Source organism: Carcharhinus amblyrhynchos, chromosome 32, assembly GCF_965287045.1.
Source record: "Carcharhinus amblyrhynchos chromosome 32, sCarAmb.v2.hapA, whole genome shotgun sequence".
Lineage (NCBI taxonomy): Eukaryota > Metazoa > Chordata > Chondrichthyes > Carcharhiniformes > Carcharhinidae > Carcharhinus > Carcharhinus amblyrhynchos.
Genome location: NC_137355.1, coordinates 17,790,451 through 17,802,481, shown reverse-complemented (window position 1 = coordinate 17,802,481; position 12,031 = coordinate 17,790,451). Strand labels below are relative to the sequence as shown.

The window sequence follows — 12,031 nt, the reverse complement described above, 5'->3', positions numbered from 1 at the left end:
CTGGTGGGAAGTTTCACAATAGGATATCAATCAATATTCTCTCCCCTCAACCCACCCAGAAACTGACCTTTTGGAGTAAATGCAAACTGAAGTGCGGATAAGCCATGAATTACTTGAGGAATGGGCCAGAGGGGCTGAATGGCCTACTCCAGTCCCTATTCTTTGGTGCTATTAATAACACCAGCAATGGGATAGTGACAGTACGAAACTGTTTCTACTCCTTGAGAATGAGAGCATTACTCATGCGCGTGACGGGTCTCGGTGGCATGGAAGTGGCCTTTCATTGGCCACTCATAAACCTGAGTTCCTCTCTCATGGAAGAAACAACACAGTCCCATGAACTTAAATGAAAATCAAACTCTGGAGATCTGAAATAAAAACAGAAATCGCTGGTAAACTCAGTGGGTCTGGTGGCATGGTGGCACAGTGGTGAGCATTGCTACCTGCCAGGGACCCTGGTTCGATTCCAGCTTAGGTCACTGTCTGTGTGGAGTCTGCACATTCTCCCCGTGTCTGCATGGGTTTCCTCCGGGTGTTCCGGTTTCCTCCCATAGTCCAAAGATGTGCAGGTTAGGCTAAATTGCCCCTTAGTGTCAGGGGGATTAGCAGGGATAAATGCATGGGGTTCTGGGTATAGAGCCTGGGTGGGATTGTTGCAGATGCTCGATGGGCCAAATGGCCTCCTTCTGCACCACAGGGATTCTATGATCTGTGGACAGAGAAACAGAGCTAGCATTTCGAGTCTGGGTGACTCTTCTTCAGAGCTCTGAAGAAGGTTCATACGGATTCGGAACATTAATTCCGTTTCTCTCTCCACAGACGCTGCCAGACCAGCTGAGATTCCCACCAACAATTATTGTTTTCATTTCAGTCTGGCAAACATTGGTTTCTGGACGGGCTGAGGGGGAAGAATGTTGATCAAGAGTATTCGGACTAGTTATGAACAAAATCTCTCGGAATACCCGCACAGCCACACACACACACACACACGCACACTCACACACACGCGCACACACACACACACACACACACACACACACACATACACACACACACACACAGGGACATATCTTACCTCCACTTTGTTCTCAATGTAGTCCCATATGCCAAGCACCACGATCCTGAAAACTGTCTGATGGGGAGAGGATACAGCACACATGTTAATCTTTCAGATCGACCAAAGCTTCAATTATTGGGGCAGCACGGTGACACAGTGGTTAGCACTGCTATCTCACAGCGCCAGGGACCTGGGTTCGATTCCTGGCAGCACGGTGACACAGTGGTTAGCACTGCTATCTCACAGCGCCAGGGACCTGGGTTCGATTCCCGGCAGCACAGTGACACAGTGGTTAGCAATGCTATCTCACAGCGCCAGGGACCTGGGTTCGATTCCTGGCAGCACGGTGACACAGTGGTTAGCAATGCTATCTCACAGCGCCAGGGACCTGGGTTCGATTCCTGGCAGCACAGTGACACAGTGGTTAGCAATGCTATCTCACAGCGCCAGGGACCTGGGTTCGATTCCCGGCAGCACAGTGACACAGTGGTTAGCACTGCTATCTCACAGCGCCAGGGACCTGGGTTCGATTCCTGGCAGCACGGTGACACAGTGGTTAGCACTGCTATCTCACAGTGCCAGGGACCCAGGTACGACTCCCAGCCTTGAGTCACTGTCCGTGTGGAATTCTCCCGGGTCTGCCTTGGTTTCCTCCCACAGTCTGAAAGACATGCTGGTTAGGTGCATTGCCCGTGCTAAATTCTCCCTCAGTGTACCCAAACAGGTGCCGGAGTGTGGTGACTAGAGGATTTTCACAGAATCCCTACAGGCCATTCAGCCCATACTGACCACAATCCCACCCAGGCCCTTTTCCCATAACCACACATATACTTACCCTGCTAATCTCCCTGTCACTAAGGGGGAATTTAACATGGCCAATCCACCTAGCCAGCACATCAATGGACTGTGGGAGGAAACTGGAGACCTGGAAAAAACCCACTTAGATACGGGGAGAACGTGCAGGCTCTGCACAGACAGTGACCTGAGGCTGGAATTTAACCTGGTTCCCAGATGCTGTGAGGTAGCAGAGCTAACCACTATGCCACCGTGCCACCCTTCTGCCGCTCTTCACAGTAACTTCATTGCAGTATCAATGTAAGCCTATTTGCAGCACTAATAAATTAGCTTAAACTTATTCAGTTTGGCAGCATACATGTATGGTGCTTCTATCGGTTTATAAGTTGGAACTTTCCAGTATGGAATAGTTCCCTGCTATTAAAGCTCTAACATTTCCAAGCTATGTTTAATTTTAAATAACAGAGGAATAAAAAAATCCTACACTGTTGTCCCAAAGTGGAATTCAACTTAATGGGGGACTTCAGGCTGTCAAGGTGGTGAAGAAGGCATTCGGAATGCTTGGTTTCATCAGTCAGAACACTGAATACAGGAGTTGGGATGTCGTGTTGAAATTGTACAAAACATTGGTAAGGCCACACTTGGAATATTGTATACAGTTCTGGTCACCCTATCATAGAAAGGATATTATTAAACTAGAAAGAGTGCAGGAAAGGTTTACTAGGATGCTACCGGGACTTGATGGTTTGAGTTACAAGGAGAGGTTGGACTTTTTTCCCTGGAGCGTAGGAGGCTTAGGGGTGGTCTTTTAGAGGTCTATAAAGTAACGAGGGGCATAGATCAGCAAGATAGTCAATATCTCTTCCCAAAGGTAGGGGAGTCTAAAACTAGAGGGCACAGGTTTAAGGTGAGAGGGGAGAGATACAAAAGGGTCCAGAGGGGCAATTTTATCATACAGAGAGTGTCTGGAACAAGCTGCCAGGGGTAGGGGCGGGTATAATTTTGTCTTTTCAAAAGCGTTTAGGCAGTTACACGGGTACGATGGGTATAGAGGGATATGGCGGCCTCTTTCACTGCTGGAAAACACTTTGGCGGTGGGTGGTGGGGGTGGGGGTAGGAGGGGCGAGTTGGGGCAGTGGGGGGGAGTTGGAGGGTGGGGGAGTCACGCACTCAGTCACCATCAGTGCAACTTCTGGCTCACAAGAAGCAAGGAAGGTCAACAAACAAGGCAAACTGCTCGATAACAAACAGCCAATGGCGTGCGGGCTCTTACCTCGGTGAAGAAGATGGAGAGGATGACGAGACTTATCCAGTGAATGATCCCAGCAAACTGAAATGCACTGGTAACTTCAACAAGAGACAGAAAGAAGGATGGTGACTATCATGGAAGGACTGAACAGGCCTTAGCTATTCCTCTAGAGGGTTAAGGTGGGGTAAGCTCGCACTGTACTCACACTGAAGTAACTTGGTGTCAATGAGGAGCTCCAGTGTCAGGAGAAGGACGACTAAGACCACCGACGCCACCAGGAAGCAGTTGAGACCAGCGCTGAGGAGGACCACCTGCCAGACTGCTGCCCGTCTCCCACAGCAAGGCTTCAGCCAGTTCGAGCTAGGATGGAGAGGGGCACAGGATTAGTGGGGAATCGAAATACCACAACAAGCAATATTCTCTCTTCCACCTTTTCCCTTTGGGAAAAAGATACAAAAGTCTGAGGTCACGTACCAACTAACTCAAAAACAACTTCTTCCCTGCTGCCATCAGACTTTTGAATGGACATGCCTCGCATTAAGTTGATCTTTCTCTACACCTGTAATGACTGTAACACTACATTCTGCACTCTCCCCTTTCCTTCTCTATGTACTGTATGCGTTGTACAGTGTGTGAGAGACAATACTTTTCACTGTATATCAATACCCTAGCTATGATTGTAACACTACATTCTGCACTCTCCTTTCCTTCTCTATGTATGGTATGCTTTGTCTGTATAGTGGCAAGAAATAATACTTTTCACTATAAACCATACCCTAGTTATGACTGTAACACTACATTCTGCACTCTCTCCTTTCTTTCACTATGAATGGCATGTTTTATATATCGCGCAAGGGACTATACTTTTCACTGTATCCCAATACATGTGACAATAATAAATAAAATCAAATCAAATATTGTTAATAGATTTTTTTTATTCATCCATGGGACATGGGCATCGCTGACTGGCCAGCATTTATTGCCCTTCTCTAGTTGCCTCTTGAGAAGGTGGTGGTGAGCCACTATCTTGAACCGCTGCAGTCCCTGTGCTGTGGGTTGACCCACAATACTGTTAGGGAGGGAATTCCAGGATTTTGACCCAGCGACAACGAAGGAACGGCTGGTATATTTCCAAGGTAGGACGGTGAGTGGCTTACTGTGGTATGTAAATGATATTGTTAAAAAAAATGCACGAGTGAAAGGCATTGCTTAATTAAGTGCTTAGTGCACTTACGGAGTGGCACAGTGGTACAGTGCTTAGCACTGCTGTCTCACAGCGCCAAGGACCAGGGTTCAATTCAGTATCAGTATTTGTGTGTGTGTGTGTGTGTGTGAGTATTTGTGTGTGTGTGTGTGTGTGTGTATTTTTGTGTGTGTGTTTGTGTATTTGTGTGTGTGTTTGTGTGTGTGTGTGCACATTTGTGTGTGTGTGCGCACGTTTCTGTGTGTGTGTGTGTACTTGTGTGTGTGTGTACTTGTGTATGTATATGTGTGTGTGTGTGTATATGTGTGTGTGTGTGTGTGTGTGTGTGTAGTATATTCTGTGTTCACTAAGATCTTCGCTATCTTGAAGCTCCCTCCCTGTTCCAGCACAATTCCCTTCAATACTATTTCTTTTCAGCGAGGCCCCTTTCTCATAATGAGTGAAGATAATCATCTTCTCTGGAAGTTGTTTTTGTTCAGTGTGCAGCATCAAGGCTCTGAGGCAGCTACATTGATTTTCTGGAGGTCATTTTAGCATGGGCTGAAGTCAGGCTGTAAAAAGGTGAGGTAGGCCCCAACCAGCAGCCGTTATCACCTCCCCTTTCGCCAATCTGTAGGGAAAAGGCAATTACTGTTCAAAACTCCATAAATATTCAGAACCTCTGACAACATTTCCCATGGTAATCGATGTGTTGGAGCTGTATGTAGAATCATAGGGGGCGATTCTTCCAAAAATGCTGAATTGGTGGGAAAACTGTTCTAGATCATGATTGTTTTGTCAGTTCAGCTTCAGGCTCGAATCTCCACACTCTGTGCACTGCAGAGGTCCCTATCGTGAATCTCACTAAAAATCCAGGAGGGCTAGGGATTATTTGCGCCAGAGTCTGACAGTTCTGGAACTCTGCGCATGATCTGTCAGTCTCCCTACTTGCTGGCCAGCTCACTCGCTGGCTAGCCCAGGACCCCCGCAATGCTGCCCCTCCAGCCCTCCCCCATGGCCCGATTGTAGTCCCCACAACAATCCCTGGGCCAGTGATGACACCCCCCACCCCCACCCCCATCCCAGAGCACCCCGATGTCCAGCCCGCCTCCCCCTAAGCAGTGGTGATACCCCCCCGCCCCCCCGGCAAAACCCCCTCCTGCTGAATCCCTCCCCTCCTGAGGTCAGACCCTCCCTGTGGAGGCAGGCCCTCCCCCCAACCCCCCACCAGCAAACCACCCTCTCCACCAGCCCAGACCGATCCCAACACAGAGTGGCAGCAGGACCCTACCCCCCACCCCCACCACTTGCCCCTACGCACTGTCCACAATAGGCCCTGCCCCCCCCTTGGCACTTGCCCCATGCTCGCTGTGGATCTCTGTGGATTTATAAGTTTCTATGGATCTCATAGAAACTTAACAAAATTCTAACAGGGTTAGACAGGGTGGATTCAGAAAGAATGTTCCCGATGGTGGGGGGCGTATAGAACTAGGGGTCATGCTGTGAGGATACCTTTTAGAATTGAGGTGAGGAGAAGTTTCTTCACCTAGAGAGTGGTGAATGTGTGGAATTCACTCCCACAGAAAGTAGTTGAGGCCAAAACACTGTGTGATTTCAAGAAGAAATTGGGTATAGCTCTTGGGGCTAAAGGGACCAATGGATATGGGGGGAAGAGAATATTGAATTTGATGATCAGCCATGATCAAAATGAATGAAGGATCAGGCTCGAAGGGCTGAATGGCCTCCTCCTGCTTCTATTTTCTATATTTCTATGACTCTCAACTGCCCTGCGGCAGCTAGGGATGGGCAATAAATACTGGCCAGCCAGCGACGCCCATGTCCCACGAATTAATAAAAAATAGCCTCACAGGTCAAGTCCCATTGCAGAGTCTTCAGCGCTGAATCTCACGCTCCAGGATTAAGAGAGTGCTAACCTGTGGGAGGTACGGCCCTTTGACTGAGTCTTCAAGATATTTGCCTTCTCACATATAAAATTCCCATGGGACTATCCTAACAAAACACTGGTTACTATTCCCGGTGTCCAGTAATAAATAAAATCTTTGGTATCCTGCTGGAACCATTTCCATCTCTTATCCTCCTCCCATTAACACCACATTGAGTCTTGTACCCTAAATCCTGTTTAATCATCTAAGTGCCCGTGTCTCCAACTCATCGCTTTACCATTTTATTTTTTTCCGTCCCCTTTTCTTGCACATGCTTATTGGCTATTAATCTTTAACACAAATCCATAGAATTCCTACAGTACAGAAGTAGGCCATTTGGCCCATCGAATCTGTGCTGAGTCTCTGAAAGAGTATCCCACCCAGGCCCTCCCCTCTGCCCTATCCCTGTAACCCCGAGCATTTACTAAGGCTAACCCATCTAATCTACACATCTTTGGGCATTTTTGGGGCCATTTACCATGGCTAATCATCTAACCTTACACATCTTTGCACATTAAGGGCAGAAGATTCCCTACCGGCCCACCATGGGAATCGTAACAGGTGGACATGGACCATGCAAAGATCTGTTGACCTCAGACAGGATTTTCCAGTCTTGGGGCAAACACGGCTAGAAAATCCCAAACTAAGGGGCAATTTAGCATGGCCAATCCATCTAACCTGCACATCTTGGGACACTAAGGGGCAATTTAGCATGGCCAATCCACCTAACCGACACATCTTTGGAGACTAAGGGGCAATTTAGCATGGCCAATCCACCTAACCTGCACATCTTTCAACACTAAGGGGCAATTTAGCATGACCAATCCCCTAACCTGCACATCTTTGGACTGTGGGAGGAAATCGGAGGAAACCTACACAGACACAGGGAGAACGTGCAAACTCCACACAGACAGTGAGCCGGGGCTGGAATTGAACAGGTCCCTGATGCTGTGAGGCAGCAGTGCTAACCACTGTGCCACCTTTCTCAAAGATTTCCGCCTGCTTTGACATTTTGATATCTTCGACAAAGGGATGAATGATAACAGACGATCGTGTTCACATCCATCGTCGATAATGATCAATTGATGTGATTTAGATCAACGTAACTTCAAATTAATTAACTTTTCTGCAAATCTGAGCAAGGAGCAGGAGGCGAAGAAACTTCATCAAGGGTTCCCGTTGATGGGAAAATTGATTGCCAATGTACACGGCTTCTTGTTAAATATTAATCACAGATGTAATAGTGCAACAACAATTTAAATTGCAATTAATCAAATCACAATTAGTTGTGGAATAATGGCTGGCTTCGCAGCCTGTTGTGTAGAGAATAAAAATGATCCTCTTTAATTTTAATTTTAATAATCAGCCGTCAGAGTTACCGTCTGAACTCTTTTCCCTCCACTTGGGTGAGGTCATTAAGAACAAAATAATGTGGGGAATCGGCACAGGAAGAACAAAGGACAAAGAAAATTACAGCACAGGAACAGGCCTTTCGGCCCTCCAAGCCTGCACCGACCACACTGCCCAACTGAACTAAAACCCCCTTCCCTTCCAGGGACCATATCCCTCCATTCCCATCCTATTCATGTATTTGAGAAAAAGCTTCTGACTATCCACTCTGCCCCTCATAACCTTGTAGACTTCTATCAGGTCGCCCCCTCAACCTCCGTCGTTCCAGTGAGAACAAACCAAGTTTCTCCAATCTCTCCTCATGGCTAATGCCCTCCATACCAGGCAACATCCTGGTAAATCTTTTCTGTACCCTCTCCAAAGCCTCCACATCTTTCTGGTAGTGTGGCGACCAATATTGAACACTATATTCCAAGTGTGGCCAAATTAAGGTTCTATAAAGCTGCAAAATGACTTGCCAATCTTTAAGCTCAATACCCTAGCTGATGAAGGCAAGCATGCCGTATGCCTTCTTGACTGCCTTCTGCACCTGCGTTGCCACTGTCCTGTACACCCAGATCTCTTTGCCTATCAATCCTCTTAATGGTTCTGCTATTACCTATATATTTCCTATTTATATAAAACTTTTCAAAATGCATTACTTCGCATTTGTCCAGATTAAACTCCATCTGCCATCTCTCCGCCCAAGCCTCCAACCAAAGAGAACAAGCTTGCCCAACCGTTCAGTAAGATCACCATCAGCCAACCAGAGCTCCACTCACAGCCAGTGGTAGAGTGGCAGTGTCACTGGCGGCACAGTGGCAGGCATTGCTGCCTCACGGTGCCAGAGACCCGGGTTCAATTCCAGCCTTGAGTCACTGTGTGGAGTCTGCATGTTCTCCCTGTGTCCGCAAGGGTTTCCTCTGGGTGCTCCAGTTTCTCCCATAGTCCAAAGATGTGCAGGTTAGGTGCATTAGCCATGGGAAATGTTTGGGCTCACAGATAGGGAAGGGAAGAGGGACTGGATAAGATACTGGGTCAGAGACTCAGTGCGGAACTGACGGGCTGAATGGCCTCTTCTGCACTGTAGGGTTTCTATAATTCTATGATTGCAACTGTAACACACTCATCCTCAGATTTGATTTGATTTATTATTGTCACATGTACTGCTACACAGTGAAAAGTATTGTTTCTTGCGCGCTTATATAGACAAGCGTACTGTTCATAGAGAAGGAAAGGAGAGGGTGCAGAATGCAGTGTCACAGCCATAGCTAGGGTGTAGAGAAAGGTCAACTTAATGTGAGGTAGGTTCATTCAAAAGTCTGATAGCAACAGGGAAGAAGCTGTTCTTGAATTGGTTGGTACGTGACCTCAGACTTTTGTATCTTTTTTTCTGACGGAAGAAGGTGGAAGAGAGAATGTCCGGGGTGAGTGGCGTCCTTGATTATGCTGGCTGCTTTTCTGAGTTAGTGTAGACAGAGAAGTGTAGACAGAGTCAATGGATATGAGGCTGGTTTGCATAACGGACTGAGCTTTGTTCACAGCCTTTTGTAGTTCCTTGCTGTCTTGGGCAGAGTAGGAGCCCATACCAAGCTGTGACACAACCGGAAAGAATGCTTTCTATGGGGCATCTGTAAAAGTTGGTGAGAATTGTAGCGGACATGTCAAACTTTCTTAGTGTCCTGAGAAAGTAGAGGTGTTGGTGGGCTTTCTTAACTATAGCGTTGGCATGGTGGGGACCAGGACAGGCTGTTGGTGACCTGGACACCCAGAAACTGAAGCTCTCGACCATTTCTACTTCATCCCCGCTGACGTAGACAGTGGCATGTCCTCCACTAGTCGACGACTATCTCCTTCATCTCGTTGACATTGAGAGATTATTGATGCTGTACCAGTTCACCAGATTCTCTGTCTCATGCCTGTACTCGGTCTTGCCGTCGTTTGAGATCTGACCCACTACAACTAAAAATCGAATTGGAGGGAATTTTCCGCAGAGTCATTGGTGTATAAGGAGTACAGTAGGGAGCTGAGAACACAGCCTTGTGGGGCACCGGTGTTGAGGATGATCGTGGAGGAGGTGTTGTTGCCTATCCTTACTGATTGTGGTCTCTGAGTTAGGAAGTTCAGGAGCCAGTCACAGAGGGAGAAACCGAGTCCCAGGCCATGGAGCTTGGAGATGAGTTTCGTAGGAATAATGGTGTTGAAGACTGAGCTGTAGGAGTCTGACAGAGGTGTCCTTGTTACCTAGGTGTTCCAGGGAGTGTAGGGCCAGGAAGACGATATCTGCTATGGACCTGTTTCGGCAGTAGGCAAACTAATGGATCCAGGCAATCTGGGAAGCTGGAATGGATTCTTGCCATGACTAGCCTTTCAAAGCACTTCATAATGATGGATCTGTCTGTCTATCTGCTAATCTTTTCAATCGGAAGTAGAATGAGGAAATATAATGGGCTATTAGAAGATTCCTTTCATCATCATTGTTCCTCAGTCTCCCAGGAATGATGGCTGTGCCAGAAATCTTTCCCAGGATTTTCATTTTCAGATTGGGAAGGAGGTGTTGGCTGACTGCACCTCATCAAATGCAACAATTTTGTTTGGAGAGTGTGTGTGTGTGTGTGTGTGTGTGACACAGTACCTCCGATAATGTAGCACTCTCACAGTGCAGCATCCCTGACAGTGCTACATTCTCTTAGTGAATCACCCCTAACAGTGCAGTACTCTCACAGTGCAGCATCTCTGACAGTGCAGCACTCTCTCAGTGAATCACCCCCGATAGTGCAGCACTCTCTCAGTGAATCACCCCAACAGTGCAGTACTCTCTCAGTGCAGCACCCCCGACAGTGCAACACTCTCTCAGTGCAGCACCCCCGACAGTGCTGCACTCTCTCAGTGAATCACTCCTAACAGTGCAGCACTCTCAGTGAATCACCCCTGACAGTGCAGTACTCTCTCAGTGCAGCATCCCCGACAGAGCAGCGTTCTCTCAATGCTGTTGAACAGATTATGCGCTGAAGTCTCTGAAAATTGGGGGTGAATTTTCTGGTGTAGGGGTATGACTGATCATCCCGAAACTACAGCTGGCATTGGATGAACGGCTAACGATGTTTTTTATGGTGCTTACATAAAGAGTGATTTACAGCAAGCATCCCGACTAGTTCAGACTGAAGGTAACTCGATGACAGAGGGCAGCGACTATGAATTTCATTCCACTATTATGGAATTATGATTCTGTTATTCACTCCTGCCTCTGGGAAGCAGGGAAGGAATCGAATCAATGAGATCAGGAGCAAGATATTAAAGTAATCAACATTCTTCTGCAATGATATAAGGGCCTTTTCCGATTTCCGACAGCACGCTCACCTCTCTCTTTGCTCATCGTCGTCCATGTTGGATAGCAGCTGTGACCCAGCCAACGAGAGGTCAAGAGCTGCCAGGGGGAGGTCGCGATAGGCGAAGCTGACCAACTGGACGGGGGCGATGCACTGGCTCTCCTCCTCCACCTGCTGGGAGATGATCTCGAGGTCCGACACACCCCTTTCCTGAGTGAGCCTGGCAAAGACAGAGATTAAAGTCAACACAGCACCTGACAAAACCCAGAGACCCTCCAGGGCACACATTTTTTTCTATTCATACATGGGACATGGGGGTCACTGGCTGGCCAGCATTTATTGCCCATCCCTAGTTGCCCTTGGAGAGCAGATGAGAATCAACCACATTGCTGTGGGTCACGTGCAGGCCAGACCAAGTAAAGACAGCAGATTTCCTTCCCTAAAGGGCACTAGTGAACCAGATGGGTTTTTCCGACAACAGTTTCATGGTCATCAGTAGATTCTTAATTCCAGATTTTTTAAAATTAAATTCAAATTCCACCATCTGCTGTGGTGGGATTTGAACCCAGGTCCCCAGAACATTAGCTGAGTTTCTGGATTAATAGTCTAGCCATAATACCACTAGGCTGTCATCTCCCACATGGTGAACTCCTGATTGGCCTCACTGTAGGACTTGCTGAACATGAGCTCCCTGGAGATTGGTAATGAACTTACCAAATGGAGCTCATACAGCGAGCCCTGTATAAAGCAAGACCCTGAGTGGGTCCATTGTTGCACTGTCTTGGTTGGGACCTGTTTGTGTTCACCACAGGCTTGTAGTTTTTGCTTTCCTTTATTTGGTGTGATAAAGCACTGTTCCTTTACTGCTGACTTCTGGAGTTATTCTACCTCAGGTGCTGCACTCCAGATAGAGGCAGCCTTTACTTCAGCCCATGAGAGGAGATCAAACACCATATATGATGCAAACCTTCCCCAGCCCCTCAAGAAAGGCATATGACATCAGTGCAGAAGGAGACCATTCAGCCCATCGAGCCTGCACAATCCCACCCAGGCCCTATCTCCGTAACCCTATATACTTACCCTGCT

At 47.5% G+C, this 12,031-nt stretch overlaps 1 protein-coding gene across 1 annotated transcript in view; it reads right to left on the bottom strand.

The window, feature by feature from the left end:
• The window catches only part of tmem266 (transmembrane protein 266), a 144,547-nt gene that overhangs the window by 54,483 nt on the left and 78,033 nt on the right, over nt 1-12,031 (bottom strand). The window contains exons 3-6 of the mRNA XM_080216292.1: nt 10,977-11,165; nt 3,307-3,461; nt 3,126-3,199; nt 1,076-1,132 (exon numbers count right to left, since the gene is read on the bottom strand). Of these exons, the coding sequence (XP_080072418.1) occupies nt 1,076-1,132; nt 3,126-3,199; nt 3,307-3,461; nt 10,977-11,165 (475 nt within the window). The remainder of the gene's footprint in view (nt 1-1,075; nt 1,133-3,125; nt 3,200-3,306; nt 3,462-10,976; nt 11,166-12,031) is intronic.